This window comes from Festucalex cinctus, chromosome 1, assembly GCF_051991245.1.
Source record: "Festucalex cinctus isolate MCC-2025b chromosome 1, RoL_Fcin_1.0, whole genome shotgun sequence".
NCBI lineage: Eukaryota > Metazoa > Chordata > Actinopteri > Syngnathiformes > Syngnathidae > Festucalex > Festucalex cinctus.
In genome coordinates this window covers 59461267-59478459 of record NC_135411.1, presented here as the reverse complement: position 1 = coordinate 59478459, position 17193 = coordinate 59461267, and the positions used below count along the sequence as shown (strand labels likewise).

Below are 17193 nucleotides of genomic sequence, written 5' to 3'. Positions count from 1 at the left end.
TTTGTTTTTTGTTTTGTTTGTTTTTTTTAAACAAGAGTTTTAGCTCGGCCGCTGCAGTCTGTAGCCACTGTGACGCTTGTTGTTGTTGTTGTTGTTGTTATTATTATTATTGTTATTATTATTATTATTATTGTTTCCCCAGAAGGAATAACATGAAACCTGTCATGTTTAGAAGTGTCCCCATCTGAATTATGGCAATACATGGTGATGTCACACAGCATTTTTACAGCAAATCAGATTAACAATCAAATCCAAAAAGAAGAGTTTCCATGTTTCAGCATGAGCGTCATCATGATCATTAGACTGCTCCAAAATGGCGCTGCCCTGAGTAGTGTCATTATTTTTGATGCCCTTAATCAACTGGCTTAAAATTTTCAGATCATAAATTGTGAAATACATGCATAACGTGGCTCTTTTAAGCACTGGACTCTTGAAGGATAACAGGTAAATTGTGACCTTTTACCTCTCTGTCCTTTGGTTTCATGGCCCACTCTTTCGACCACTCTAAAGTCCACTTTTAAGACAGGACCTGGGGCATCTTTGCTTTGAAAGACCAATGTCAGGCAGATCGCAATAATGTGCTGTTATTTGGCAGGCTTTTCTTGAGCAATGGACACAACTGTATTTGGGGATGCGTGTTCATTTGTGAGTGATAAAGTGGAGCGTAGTAGCTAGCCTATTTTGAGTCATTATTCGTGTACAAGAGGCACGTGTTTATTGCTGAGCTCGCTTACTGTTTCAAAGCAATTGGCCCTGTCAGATTGTTCTTTATTTTGCTCTGTGTCTAATGCCTGCGTGTGTTTTAAATGCCCTTGTGGTTGAGCTACATATACCACCAGTGACCCAATCTGCCTCTGATCCAGAGAGGCTTTGCTGCGATGTACATGGCCCAAAGACGCATACTGTGATTTGCACCATGTCGTTTGAAGTACAAGAACTGAATCCTGATGGAAGCTTATGATTAATATTACCACCCCCACACCCCAACCCCTGCCTTCAACTGGCTGCAACACACATGAGAAGAACCATTACTTCTGTTTACAGCTTGTACTTGCACTCTAACACTGCCTTGACATTTTGCTCTGGGGCCTACCAGTTCTTTAAACTAGTGCAATCTCAGCAAGGGCATGCCTGTTACCACTTCCCACCTTTATGTACCAGAGCCTCTTCTTCTTTCTCATCTTTATCATGTTACACTGACATTGGTGTCTGGTGGCTCAAAAAGTAAAACAAATACATAAATAATGTAGGAGAATTTCTTTTGCTAAACTGAAAAAACAAATTCAACGTTAAGCACAGATTTGAAAGTGATATGTTACCCAAAGTGGCAGCCACATTTGCTCTTTGAGATGATTCATGGTAACAGCTGGGATTCTCCTATGTGGCTTGATGCTATATAGAATGATTTTTATTGCTTGAGAAAAAAATACCTTTCTGTTTCTCTCGAGGGGTTTATGCGATCTAATTCACTTCATGGACAAAGGTCTTAGGACACAATTAAATCCATTCAGATCAATTATTGGATGCAAGGATAGACACTTTCGTTCCCATTAAATCTTAACTCTTCAGCTTGGACAATTATTTGATACTGACTTCAAGGGAACAGTTGCAAGGCCCTTTTCTATTCTAGCATGACTTGTCCCAGTGCACAAAGCAAGTTCCATTTCGGGATGGTTGGATGATTTTGGGTGTGGGAAAACTCAAACAACGATTGCAGGTCAGGCCATCTTGTCTATCCATCCAAAAGAACATTTGCGTGGTCAGAAGTCACTAATGTTGGACAACAATTGTCCAAGACAGTTGAAGTTTTCCAGCAGAGCTTAATGCTGTTGCCACATAAGTGGTCAGTTGTCTCCAAGTTTTCCTTCAGTTCCTTTGGAGGTAATTTTTAGGTGTCTAGCTTTACTGTCTACTATGTGTTGTGGTTGGATTTCAAATAATCTGATCAATGTCTTGCAATAATGAATTCACATTAGTTCTTGGAGCTAGCAGCTGTATTCATCCCAGCACACAGAGCTGACATAGCATCTAACAGCATTTATCTACATGTACATCTACACGACTCTTTTCTCTATTTATAAAACACAATGTATATAAAAAAACAAAATAATACAAATAAAAAAAATTGTTGTCAGTCTGGTGCACAAAGAGTATGTAGCAAAGGTTAAGATGAGAGATGAGAGGGGGAAAAAAGAGAAGATAAACGAAAATGCCGTTTCATGTAATTTCAAGAACAAATACTACATCTGGCACTGTGTAACATCGTCCTAATGGGATATCACACAGCACAAAATACAAGTATTGGTAGTAAAACTACAAGCTGCTTTTGTCTAAATTTTTTATTGGCACTACTCCATCATGAAGCGGGATCAGCTACCAGTGAGATTTTTGCTGGTCGGATACGTCACCGTAGTATTTTGAGAGAATTTTATTTCAGTCCTTGTCAGTTTGGGATATATATTCTGCTGGCCATTGTGTTTTCAAACTTTTAATTTAATATGTTGTCAAGGTGTTTTCATAGCAATAACAATTTTAACTCTGGTTCTCAAAGGAGCAGCAGAAGTCGCTTGTTGCTTTTTTTTTTTTTTCCCTTCAGTGGCAATTGTAAGATTTATTGCCAAGTGTCCCTCTCTCACATCCAAGCCCAGTGTCTCTCTCTCACTGAATGAATGAGATAATGAATTGTCGTGTGTGGCTGAAAGGTTCATTGTGAAAAACCTGCTACCGACCAGGTTAGGTTCATGGACCATGTTACTACGGTAACTGACCGAGAGCTTAAATGACCTATTTTTATGAAACAGGCTAGAGATACCTCTTATCCTCTGGTTTCAGTTACCTCACTTTCTGAAACGGGAAACGTAGTTTCCCACTTTTTAGGGTTTCTTTACCCAGATTTCTCACTAAACCTGGTTTGTGAGATATACCCCATGACACCACCCATAGCTTGTTTTGTGTCTCTATGTAAACATTAATGCAGGAACCTCTTGACGGTGTATTCCAATGCAGTTGGCATGTTTCATTCGCTCAACTACTTAATATTTGTTATAATGTCAACAAAACGCAAACAGTACCAGCCCAGCACTGAGAAATAATGTCTTGTCATTGGGGTAATTTGTTCTTCCTCAGAGAGTGTGAGCTGGTTTTGACAGCACTATTGTATTAGAGTACGGGGGGGGGGGGGGGGGGGGGTTGCAAACAGTATTGTGGTTGTGTCTAGAACGGGAACTGATGGAAATTTTTAACAAGCACACTTTTTCTCTTTACTCTAGAAAAAAATGGAACGTATACAAAGTGTATGTGCAGTGACACAGTGGCATTAGACTTTGGGGAGTGGCTACAAGAGTGTGCTTTTTGGTAGTTATAGGTAAGCACACCAAATTCAAAATTATATTCTGAAACGTTAATTGACTGTGACAGTAAACAATATTACTGAGTTAATAGATTTCTATAATGAAAAATTCACATCAATTCTAATTTTCCTTTAAGGAACAGTTTTGTGAATCAGTGATTTCATTTAAAGGAGCAACTTTCTATTTTTTAAAGAACAATTAGAGGAACCTGAAGCAAGAGTTTAAATTAACAATAAAATATGGCAATGTAAAAAATGAACAATTGGTTTCCCTTTTATATTATCAACATTTTTATGTATTAAATTCACATTGTGAGTAGAATCAAACTGTATTTCTTGTATAAAGACATTTTCAGGGTATTTTCATTATTTCAAACACAAATGTACATTTCAGTTCAAACTCATTTCTCAATAGGTTGTATGACCCTTTAGCAAATTTAAATTGATAAAAAAAAATAGAAATTAATTATTAGTTATTGGAAAAACAAAAGGCTGTGAGTCTCAGTTTTGCTCTTTAATGTGTTTAATGTGAATTTTTACTCACAAACTGTGATGAGAAGCCTATTTCAAGCTTTGCCATTAATACCCCTCAAAACCACAACATTGCTCACTGGACTACTTTCTGTCTGCATGTATTCCTTTATAGGCTTAACCATATTCCTGCCAATATGTTGTTGTTCAGCATACAGCTGATCAAATCTAACCCAGTTGAGGTCCTGAATTATTGATGCCTCTGTTAATATGATGAGACCTGCCAGATTGTCTTTGAAGGAAGGAGATGCCCTGTTGGTCTCTTGTACATGTTCCGAAGCATATGCTTCATTCTGGTTTTTAACTAGTGCTGTGATTCGGCCAACAATTTACAGCGAAGGTGGACTTTTGTAATGGAAATGACACTTTCTATCACACTCTAATTTCTAATCGTTTTTCAACTCTTTGCTGAGCTTGTTTAGGATAAACATAGATCAGTGAGAGGTCAGATTCTCGTGTCCTCGGTAGTGGAAGTTGAAAAGAATAAGAAGACTATATTATCAGGATGCAAATCTCTTTCTCCCATCCTGTCTCACTCGCTCGCTTTGTACGTTTCGTTTTCTTTCTTCTCCTTACCACCCCTCAGCAGGGCGCCATTAACCATTCAGCCCAGGGAGGCCTTGAGGAATTGAAAGCGACAGAGCAGAAAAAAAGAATAGAAATACCGAAGCTCGAAAGGAGACGGGGGAGTTGAGAGAAAGGGAGACTGTAGAACGGCATGTGCAGGATGAGATGCCGGCAGGCCACTGTAACATATTAGGAGATGGAGGGATTAGGGATTAGGGAAAAGGGTGGCGTCAGAAAACAAATTTCCATGGAGATTGAGAGAGAAATCTGTGGAATGACAGAGGGCACTATGCAAGGGTCAAGATATGGATGAAAATAGATGCACAGAATTTAGAACAGACAATGTGGTATTTGCCTGTGTAGTGATGCCATATTCAGTGATTGCTTTGCAAGTTTTTAGGTCACAAATTGGGCAGACATGAATATATATACAGTATAAAGAATGTATTCTTTATACAGACAGTGAATCTGTTGTTAGTAGGGATGAATCAATACCAATATCAAGTCATGACAAATTATTACTATAAAGGTTTTCTTTTGGGTGAAACCTGTGATAGATTAAAAGAAATTTGAATCATCATTTCCAGATAATAGCATTATCAAGTAGATTCTTGAGGCTGATCATTCATTATAGTAATGTCAGAAATGTTGCCACATTCATATGCATAACGCTTCCGACATTAATATCGTCTAAAATATTGCAAGTTTCATTCAAATATTTTCAGATTACGATTATATTTCTGCACTGTACTCAGTGTTTTAAGTGGGCCGGAAAGCACAGGTACGGAGCTCCGGCAACGCGTGTGTACATTACAACCATAGTTCTTGAGTTAAGAAAATGTTAAGAAAACCGCTACTGTGCTGTCCTGGTTCAAAGCTTAAAAAAAAAAAAGATCATCAGACTCTGAGGTGGATTCGCAGGCTGACAGCACGGACGTAAAAAATAAATAAATAAATGAATAATAATAATAATAATAACATGGATCGCTCATGCCAAACAAGAAGTGAAGCCGGCGGTAAGCTTATTTTTTCTCCTCTACGGCGAACGAAAATATCAGTGTTTGGGGTACGGTTGTACCAATAAGTATAAAATAAGTGTGGAAGAAACTCTAAATGCAGATTTCCTCAGTAATAATGTGAATATACATTTCTTTCATAAGATATTTTTCCAACTGCTACTCCAAGCAAGTCTGCATCATCATGTTGTCAGAATGATCAACAATGAAATGAAAGCAAAGCACACTGTGAAATATAAACCTAACTTCTGCAAGTCACCATTCACGATACTGAGATGATATACCCATGAATGGTTGATGCAAGCAATGAAGTTGCTAGGCTCTCATTATCCCATACAGGGATCCTGGCATAAAACGCTCACTGATAAGTGTTTTTAGTGAAAAAATAACAGAATTTGTTAGTAGCAACCTAATTACTGAGCATGAGCGGCTAGTATATGACATGTGACTGATACTGATGAAAACACAGGACAATATAATATCGTACTGTAAATTCCAACATATTGGCAAATTTGTGGGCATGTGATTGTGTCATTTCACTCACCACGGTGCTGGTTATATTAATTAAAGTGTGTGTGAGCATCAACCTGTCTCATTCCTGAATATTTCCCCTTTAATTTTATACCTACACAGTGGAATTAAATAATATTTATATATTATGTATATGTGTGTGTATATATGTATGTATATATATATATATGTATATATATATATATATATATATATATATATATGAGTTTCATTCTAATATTTCCTATGCTGCACGTCTACACGTGTCCACATAAGTTTTGCTGGCAATCCATCATGGTTTTCGTTTATCTGCCACTGTAATGGACCGCTTGCACACAACCAGGGCTGGATTGGCCATCGGGCATACAGGGCAGATGCCCGGTGGGCCGACCTCTTTTGGGGCCGATGCAGTGCTTTTTCATGATTATTTTCCTACAAGAGACTGGCCCACAATATAGAAGGGCCAGTCCATTAATCCATTTCGAACATAGATAGCAAACTGAAACATCATCAGTAAACATCAGTGGCAGAATGACATGTTAGGCAAGACTGGCGAAATCTGGCGGTGGGGCGAAATCCAAATGCCAGGGCCGTTTTTATTTTTATTTTTTTGTGCCAGTCCAGCCCTGCACACAACTGTACAGTGGGCGGGTTGGTTGCATTGATGAGTCACTTCCACACTTTTTCCTCTCTTTCGAAGGAAGAATATGAAACCTGAGATGGTTAGAAGTGTACATTATTATAGACTCGACAACGCCTTACAACAATTTTTATAGCACAATAGACCAGGAAACAAGTCCAAAATGAACAGTGCTCTTACAGCATGCAACACATCACAGCGATGATGTGAACTACACAAAAATGTTCAGTATGGCAGCGTACAGGCCAGGGTAATGTCATCATTTTGATACATAATCGGCTTAAAACCTTTTCCAGGGAATCAGATGCCATTGATATTCGCACTTTTAATGTTCATTCACACTGCCTCATACAATGAAGTCCTTTACATCTCCTCTTTTGCACATCTTCCCTTCTTGTCGCTGATGAACTTTTTTGTTTTCTTCTGTAGGTGTGTTTTGGGTCATTATTTTGCTGCATGATGATGGATCCCCCAATTAGTTTGGTCCCATCTTTAAATTGGCATCAAATATTTCTGAAGACTTCTGAATTCATTTTTTTTGCAGCTATCATGTGTTAGATCAATGAAGATTAATGACTCCGTTCCAGATAAAGCAATGCACGCCAGTGCCATGATATTACCTGCACTGTGTTACATCGATGATCTTAATTTTGTTCGCTTCTTTCAGCTGTCTTGTCTTTTTTTAAGTGTTGTAGAAATAAGTTTGCTAACTTAGAAAGTTGTTTACATAATGTTGTGCAGTGCCGCAACCACTCCAATAGAACTCAGGTGTCATTCTGTAGTTATCAATAATAATAATGGCATTATTTTCAGCACATGCAACATGCTGATTATTACAACTAATAAATCCATGTTGTTTGCTGGGCAGTGTTTTAATGCAAGTATAGCCTGTATTGCTTTCAAATCTGATTCTGAGTATTGTGCAAATGTCCCAATTTCAAGTTAATAGAGTATTTTTTTTAATACCTATCTTATCTCTGTCCATTTTGTCCAAATTTTCTGTTTTTTTTCCCTCTCACAAATTTACTATACGAAGTACATAAAAGCATTTATGTTGTCCATTGTGCAATAAATATTACTTACTTGCCTATTTTGCATAATGCACATGCGTGATTAGAATTAGCTAATATCCAAGTGCCTAGCATGATGTATCAGCCATTTGATATAACGCCATGATTAAAAAAATAAAAATAATAAAAAATAACTCTGTGATTTTCATTTCACATTTGGTGGTCTGTGACAGAGTAAATGAACGTGTTCTCCCCTCAGGTCCTGGCAACTTGGAGACTGTATCTCTTTGCTGTCAAAGTGCCTACAAAGGTAAATGTCCCCCCTCTCCTACTTGAATTTTATGGCTTTCACTCTCCAACCTTGATCTCTTGATATTTCACAAGCATACACAGCACTGATATAATAGTTTCTGTTTGAAGCAGAGAGGATAACAATTACAATGACTATAAGACCTCAGCTGGCAGCTGGTTTAAAGCATTTGTGCCAGATTTTTGGCAATGAACTAGTTGCTTTTGTTGTTTAATACGGGCACAAATGATTCCAAAATATATGAAACTTCATTCAGCAGCTTTTGAGCTACCCTTATTATTATTATTTTTTAATAAATTGTTTTTAAAAATGCCAGTCTGTTCCCTTTCTTAATACTTGTAGCTAACCATGACTAGTATGATCAAATGTACATTGAGCTCATTTTGCATCCATCAACGTGAATATAAAAAGAGATCTGCTTTTGACTATGGATTGAACTATATAGCCTAACTAAGTTATGGTATTGTTTTTCTCTGACAGGTTTTCACTGCACATGACATATTTAACCCTTATGGCATGTTAAAAAAAAAATACACATTTTGTATTTTCAACTTTAAAAAAATGAAGATCAATAATTTGCAAAAGTGTCTTCATTTCTTTTATGGTGTTTTAATTGATATAACGTAATTAAAAGCGTATTAGATACATGTTTTAATCAAAACAATACAGTACAATTTTTTTTTTTTAATAAATACCCCTTTTTGGCCTGATGCAAACTCCATGCAATTTAATTTTATCATCTCCGACTTTTTCTGATTAAGAGCATTTCTTTGTAGCATTTGCATAAGCTGGGTGGATAGAAGCCAGACCTGCATAAACAGAACTCTTGCTCTCTCATCCTTGTCTACATTTTCCCAGCATGCAATCTGCTGTACTCAAACTGATGGGGCACTTGGATAATATCTTCTGTGAAGCTGAGGGGATTGTAATTTTCTATCTACTGGTTTTCGAGATGCAAATCACTCAAGTAGTTTACACACGTCTACTAAGAAACATGATGATGATCTGTTCTGTTTAAGGTGGAGGTCACGTTCAACTTCTTGGAAATACGTGCAATGAACACTTATCAAGAACATCAGGTACCACTTTTGTAGATTCCCTTTGCTCCTTGGTCTTAATGAATATGAGGACAAACACTATCTTATCTACATTCTGTAGGTTATAATCGATACAGACAAGACCACTTATTCGATGAGACTGGAGACGCAGGACCAGTTGGATCACATGGTCAGTCACATCAACTACGCCCTGTCCCGAGTCTTCAACAACTCCATTTATGCGTAAGCATCAAAGACTCCCTCTTGCCTCAAGTAAAGAAGTCTTCCTGTTTTTGTGTTGTGTAAGCTGAAAAGCAAAGACAAGTTGGCCAACAGTAACAGTGCTCGACAGAGCTTTGGGATGTTGGCAGCTTCACTTTTGGCCGGCTTTCCACTTCAACAGCCAAGTGAATCCTTGTATCTCTGTAGTTCGCATCCAACCCATTTTCGTGTCATGCTGCATTCTAACACCCGGCAATCATTGGGACTAATTTAGCCAGCTGACACTGAGGAGCTGAGACCTTAAGACAAAGCCTGGCTTCATTTTTAGCAAGTACAGTACAGTAGAGTAGAAGACTTTATGCTTCACCTCAACATCCATACAGTAGTAGAAGATGGCTAAGAATGGGGTGTTGTTCTAAAGACCTCAGTTTCCTTCGGCAGCATCGTGCCTCAAGAGTAGAATTGAAATGGTTTGTAAATTTCACAGTAAGATTATCATGACCAAAATTGTGTCCTCAAATATGCTGTTTTAGCTGGCAAAATGTTTATGGAGAAGAAAATGCAGTTTGCTGCCACACACAGTTTACATTTCAAAATGTTGTTTAAAAATTAAAACCCGCTGGTTGTTCAATATTGGCGCTTTTCCACTGTACCGGTTCCACACCGAAGCGGCAATTTTTGTCCCCAGATGTTAGTGTCTCCACGGGACGTTTTTGGGGCCGAGCCGTTCCGTTGTAACCGCTGTTTAGAACCCATTCGGCAGCAGTTCTGCAGTGCCGGTCATGGGGGGACTAGCGGGGCCGTGACGTCACCTGTCTGATTGGCCGACAGCAACGCCGCTGCCACCTCAAGCAACGCCGTGGCACACGACCATTTCCTTGTTTTAAGCGAGAGAGGCAGAAGTGCCCGCCGGTCTTCGCCAAAGTCATAAAAATACAGTATATAAAATAAATATAATAATGTTTTACAACAACGCGTAACTATATTTATAATTTAAAAGGTACTTGTGGATGAATTTGTAATGTTTGTGGTTTTAAAAAACATTGCGAGGCTGGTCGTGTGTTCCTATTAGTGTTGTTCCGATACCGATACTGGTATCGGCAGAGGTGCCGATACTGCATTAAAACAGTGGTATCGGTATCAGTGAGTACTCACAAGTAACATGCCGATACTATTAATTTTAATTCCAACACTAATATAGGACTTTGGATGCAGCATCTTGTGTCTTGCTCGTGCACGACATTCACTGATATGTAACATGTTCACTGCATGCCGATCTAAGATATCCTATTGGCCCTTGAATACTCTGAACCAATGGCAGGACAGCTTTTTCATGTTGAGGGAAAAAAAAACTTAGGTATCGGTATGGTATCGGTATCAGCCGATACTTCAAAGCTGGGTATCGGAATCGGTATCGGGGGCCAAACAGTATCGCAACAACACTAGTTCCTATCCACTTGAATGAGAGCTCCAGCGGTAGCTCTTCCATTCACAAATAGCGTCGCGAGCCGGTTGTGAAAAATACAATATATACAATGAATATAATAATGTTTACAACAACGCTGAACTATATTTACAATTTAAAAGGTACTTGTGGATGGATTTGTAGTTTTTGTGGTTTTAAAAAAACATCACGAGGCTGGTCATGTGTTCCTATTCACTTGAATGAGAGCTCCAGCGGCAGACCTCTCCATTTAGAAATAGCTTCGCGAGCCGGTCGTGAATCGCAATATTTTATCCATGGTGGTCTATATTAAATTGTAAATATGGTTCAATGGCGCGACTTGCCACTCGAGAAATGTTATTTCAGATCCGCACGCAATGCGGGAGTGCAAGCTTGGCGTGGACGGTTCAAATGTTGCCGACCCCTTCTCGCCGTGCGCCAGTTGTAATGGAAAACCGGCGGATGCAGTCTGGTGTGGTTGCGTGAGGTGTGGTGTGGTACCCGGCCGTGTGGGAACGATGGAAAAGCGTCATATTAGAATACGTAACTAGAATCCATAATTATTCAATCGAATTTTCAGTAGGATATCCAAACACCAAAACATTCGATAGCTGCAGCCCTACATACTGTACATTCATTTAGCTATGTATTGATTCTCCGAGCTGCTTATCCTCACTCAAATATTGTTCAATTCAAATAATGTAGTTTGCTTTGAAAATAAAGTATATCAATTACAAATATTCATTTAGCATCAGGATACTAAAGTATACAAACAGATTTTTTCGCAATTTTGACAGCCCCTAAATAGAATATTTAAAGCTTCATTTTGAACTGACAGGATCACAAACTAATAAATTGAAAACATTCAAGCATTTATTTGAATTTTTGAGAACTCAAGCACTTATTCCAGTGGTTTAGCTACCGAGTTGTCTCTCACTAGATAAATACGCGGATTTCAGGGATAATCTCAAAAAATGAAAAAAAAAAGTGCATATGTTTTGTTATAGTGGCTTGTTTGCTACAATACTAGACTGGTTGAATCTATACTGGCGACAAATTGCGTGTGTGTTTTTAACATACTTGGCCAATGAAGATGATTCTGATGCGTCAATAGACATATTTTCTCCATGGACCCTTAAATGAGTCACTACAACCTTATGCTACATAAGATAGCTGTGAAACAGTAATTCTTACCATTTGAAATTGTACAACTTTTTTTTTTTTTAAGTGAACCATTTCATCAGTGCTGGGAGTCTGCTTTCTATTCTATTGTGTCACGAATATGAGTTTTTTTGTGTTTGATCGATTAAATGAGGAAGTCACGTTTTGAGGAATGCATTTTCCTTCATCTTTGAATGACCATGGTGGAAGTCTCAGATGATATCTTGTGAATGAATGTATGTGGTTGTATTGTCTATGCTTGTTTGGATTTAATCTCTAACTATGTGTGTATGTGCACATGCATGCATGTGTATGAGTTGTAGTGTTTGGGCTGTTGATCTGTGCAAGTTTATGTAACAATCCTTTAGCGCAGTTCTTTTCTTAAAAGGTAACTGTGGAAGATAACTTCTTGTAATATTTATTGAGTGTTGTAGAGCATGGAGAAAACAGAGGAAATCTGACCACAACCTTGTACCTGATTGGTGCATGATTGAGGAAGTACATGATAATATTATAACGTACACTCCACGAGTACCTGATGAATATAGTATTGAGATGGCGTAAGGATTAAGGTCACTGATGTGGCTAGGTGGTGTGTGATTTGTTGACAAATAGGATTAAGAATGTTTGTGACCGTTATTGACTTCCACTGTAAAATGGGCTTAATCCTATCAAAGAGTCAAAGTAGTTTTGTTTTTGTTTTGTTTTTCTATTTTATAAACCCAATTCTCACTCCTTTCTGCTTAGGAGAGGATATTGCATCTAAAGAGAGTCAAACCTGGAATGATCTTTACTTTTTTATATAATTACAAGGGCAGCAATAAAAGCTTAAAACTGCAAAATGGAAATTATTTTACAGTTTAGATGTTAATTATTCACCAAAGTAACGGTCAAGTAATTTCCATTTTGCAAACGTTTTCATCTTAACCCCTTATCATACGAGCAATTTTTCCGAAAATGCTTTAAAAAAAAAAAAAAAGTTGCATTCAAAGTAAGTTTGAAGCTGTTCCTGAACCATTTAGAGTATCGGCATCGTTTATAAATTTTTTCTAAGAATGTTTGCCCGCCAGAGACCATCCAAATTTTAAGGGATTTTCATGTTGTTAATTTGTTAACCACCGACTTTGTTCTAAAATCAAGTCAAATAGAGTGCATCTACAAAGTAAACACAGTGCATCATTCTCTCGCTTTTTTACATGCTGTATTACAGTTGCTGTATTACACAAATTATAAAATGACGACAGAAGAGCTTATTTGAAAATATTTATAACAAATAAAAACATTAATTAATAAAATGTACATGCCTTAGCTCACAACTTTGTTGATGTACCTTTGGCATCAATTGCAGCCTCAAATATATTAAATATGATTCCACAAGCTGTTTTTGCAATTTTGCCCAGTCCTCTTTTGCTTCACATCTCAAGCTGCATCAGGTTGTATGGGGAGTGTTGGTGTACATTTTCAAATCTCTTTAGAGATGTTCAGTCGGATTCAAGTCTGACTGGGTCACTCAAGGTAATTCACAGAGGCGGTGTTTTGGCTGTGTTTTCATCCAGGATGTCTCTGTGCAGTGCTACCTTCTTCATCTTTCCCTCAAGCCTGACTGGTCTCCTAGTTCCCTCTGCTGTAAACCTCCTTCCAGCACCACCATCCTTCTCTTTCGGCTGGGTATTGGCCAGGTCATAAGACATACCTGGTTTCTTCCAAATATGATGTCTGGTATTCACACCAAATAGTCTCATCAGACCGGCGACTTTTGTCTCTCAAGGTCCTAATTCTTCAGCTGTTTTCTTGTTGATGTTCTCCTTCTTCCTTCTTCTTTCTCCTTTCTTCTTCCTCCTTTTCTTCTCATCCAATCCTCCTTATTGACTGTTGTCTCTCATGGTCTGAGTCTTTCAGCTGTCGTCGTCTCCTTCTGTTTCTTCTTTTTCTTTTTTTCTTCTGTTTCTTCCTTTTTTCTTTTCCTTTTCCTTCTCTTTCCTCCTTCCTCCCTTTTCTTCTTCTTCTTCTTCTCCTCCTCCTCCTTCTTCTTCTTCTACTTCTTCTTCTGCTTCTTCTTCTTCTTCTTCTTCTCCTTTTGCTCCTTCTGCTTATCCTTCTTCTTCTTCTCCTCCTTCTTCTTCTCCTCATCCTATCCTCTTTCTTTCTGTTTGTCTTTTCTCTCTTTCTCTCATCTTTCTCTGTTTCTCTCATCTCTCTCTTTCTGCTTCTTCTCATCCTTGTCCTTCTTCATCTCATCATCTTCATCATCATAATCTTCTTTTTCAAGTCAAGTCAAGTTTATTTATATAGCCCTTAATCACACGAAAGTCTCAAAGGGCTTCACATGCCCACAGTTAACAAATAGCAACTGCTTTTCTTCTCTTCCTTCTTCTTTCTATCTTACTCATCCTCTTCCTTACTCTCATCCTTCACTTTCATCTCCTCCACCTGCTTCATCTTGTCCTTCTTTTTCTCCATCTCCTCCTCTTCACTTTTTCCATTTCTGTTGTGGCACAGAACTATTTAAAAAAATAAATAAATAAAAAAAGATGTGTGGTGTGCAGTGCCTGTTAAGGCCTCGTTATACTTCTGCGGGAGGTGACGCCGGAGACGATACGGCGGAGTGCCGCTGGTGCGTTTGCCTTCTTACTTGTGCGCAATACACATCGACTTGTTTTGAAAAAAGTCGGGGGTGTCGCTACGGCTGGTATTGGCTACGACGCCACAGAGTGGAGATTCCTCTGCATTTTATCGCCAATTCCGGAAGTCATTTTTTGTTCCTGGAACAAGGAACAAAGCGAAAAAAACAAAAAAATGAGTTGGCTGCCATTTGTCTCGTTTAATGCCTTGAGCTGAGTGTTGTTCCGATACCGATACTGGTATCGGCAGAGGCACCGATACTGCATTAAAACAGTGGTATCGGTATCGGTGACTACTCACAAGTAACATTCCGATACCATTAATTCCAAAGCTAATATAGGATTTTAGATGCAGCGTCATGTCTTGCTCGTGCACGACATTCACTGATATGTGACATGTTCACTGCATGCCAGTCTAAGATATCCTATTGGCCCTTGAATGCTCTGAACCAATGGCAGGACAGCTTTTTCATGTTGAGGAAAAAAAACAAAAACCTTAGGTATCGGTATGGTATCGGTATCGGCTGATACTTCAAAGCTGGGTATCGGAATCGGTATCGGTGGCCAAAAAACGGTATCGGAACAACACTACGTGAGCTTGCACCTAATACCAATTTGCAACGGTTACTGTCAGCCGTAACCACACCAATACACAACACACTATGTGCTTACGCACTTCTTATATATATCACGTGACGTGCGCCGGTCATTAATGCTAGAGTAAACGTAATGGTGTCAAGCAGGGAGGAAAATAGGTCCCATTTTTATAGTCTTTGGAATCACCAGGCTGGGTATTGAACCTACGACCTGCAGTCTCAGGGTGGACACTCTACCACTAGTCCACTGAGCTGGTTAGTTTGTACATTTTGTTTGTTTGTTTGTTTGTTTGGTTTAGCATTCACAATCACGTTTGTGTAATTGGACCAAAGATATGCATACTGTGAAGCATTGCTGTGTGCTGGAGTGAAGTATTAATGTGTCTTATGCGTGACTGCACAAAACTCACCCCCAAACAGCAACTTCCAGTTTGCTAATCTTTGCTGTTAATTATTGATGTTTTCTCAATGCATTTCTGTTTATTTGAATGCTGGTCCATGCCCTTCGGTGGGCGTAGTGCAGTGCTCCAAAGATTTCTTTAAAGTTTTCTTGTTTTGTGTGCATGATGATAGCGTTCATACTCGGGCAAAAGAAGCCGCACCAGCTGCAATTAAACTATCCTTTCAACAAAATTAAACATGACAAGTGTGAATACCGCTTTTAGTCACAGCCAAATTTAACATTTAATCTTTAACATTTCCTTTCTTGGGTGACTCCGCTTTTATTTATATTCTATTATAAACATTTTTCATCTGTTTTTCCAATAGGCCTTTCCATAAGAGATGTAAAGTCATTAGGATACTGTATGATAATGTGCATATTACAGTTGCAATTCTCTCATTTTTCAGTCCACCTATTTGTCGAGCAGAAGGAGACACGACTGATGGAATTCACCAATATTCACCAATTTCAGAGTCATCGTTAGACCCACAGAAAACTTGTGGTGAGTCTACAAATTGCTCACTAATCTTATCCTCATACAGATCTTGATGCGCACTCATAATGTCCATCTGAGTAATGGCTCGGTGAATTAGACCAAGTGATCTGTAAGATATCAGATTGACTTTTTGGGGGGGGTGTAAGTCTTTTGAACAACAAGCAAAATGAATGGCGGTGTATATTGTACACATCTTGTTTACATCTGAAATCTTTATTTACTTTCATCTTCAGTATTTTTATCTCTACCCTGTTGGTGCAAAAGGGATTAATTGTCCTTATCCCCTTTGTCATTTAGGGGGGTTTTCAGAGACATATGCAGCTCTGTGTGACTACAATGGAATTGGGTGCAAAGAGGAAGTGCAGTGGGTAAGGAAAATCTCCAAATTTGTTCCGATTCTCGAACGGTTGAAGAAGGGTGGTGGCTAAAAATTCAGTGAGTAGTTATCCAATCAGAAAAGTATGCAGAAAATGTGTTTCTTGTTCCTGTGACATCTTCCGCCTGATACACTCATAAAGACGATTGGGCTGTTTTTGTCACGATTTTGCCCCTTCCCAACCAAGGACGTCAAACGCCGACAATCTTCTGTCTTATAAGATTGTTTTATCAGATTATCTTTATGTGGGAGCTGTGTTAAGGGTCGATTTGTCCCGATAATTGGGTCCAAAGTAAACCCAGCTGGGGCCGGCAATCTTAAATAATGAACGTGTTCAATATTTGCGACGAAAATCAATCATGTGAGTGGGGGAAGCCGAGGTTCGACCGAGCCAGCTGACTCAGCAGACTGTGACGTGAACGGAATGTAGCCAATCAAAGAAGCTCTCTGACATGATGAACAGGCGGCCGTACCTAAAACAAATCACCGGAAAGGACGCTAACTAGTTCGTACATGAAACTGCACCTTAATGATTCTGATGCTGTTAAAATTGTCATATGTTATTCACGCATATCTACATTCTTCTCCTCTGAATTCTCCTTTCTCGTATTTCTTCCTCAGGATGTTGACACCATCTACCACTCTCAGGATAACCGGGAGTTAAACTTGCTGGATTTCAGTCATCTTGACAGCAGGTGACACAATTTGGCATCTCTGTGTGTACTTGGTTGTTCACAATTAGTAGTGAGCCTTTCGATACATTTTCATGATCAATGATGGGGAAAGATAAAGATTAGATCTTTTGCTAATTTTCAAGGCCACCGTTTTCTGCCATAGTTAGCCATATTTTAGCTGGCCAAAATAT

General features: G+C 38.6%; 1 protein-coding gene across 5 annotated transcripts in view; it reads left to right on the top strand.

Moving 5' to 3' along the window:
* carmil3 (capping protein regulator and myosin 1 linker 3) overlaps window positions 1–17193 on the top strand; it is a 96778-nt gene that overhangs the window by 20651 nt on the left and 58934 nt on the right. For all 5 annotated transcript variants that reach the window (XM_077497917.1, XM_077497936.1, XM_077497908.1 and 2 more), the window contains exons 3-8: window positions 7883–7933; window positions 8953–9012; window positions 9092–9213; window positions 15864–15958; window positions 16250–16320; window positions 16950–17023. In XM_077497917.1, coding sequence (XP_077354043.1) covers window positions 7883–7933; window positions 8953–9012; window positions 9092–9213; window positions 15864–15958; window positions 16250–16320; window positions 16950–17023 — 473 coding nt within the window. The remainder of the gene's footprint in view (window positions 1–7882; window positions 7934–8952; window positions 9013–9091; window positions 9214–15863; window positions 15959–16249; window positions 16321–16949; window positions 17024–17193) is intronic.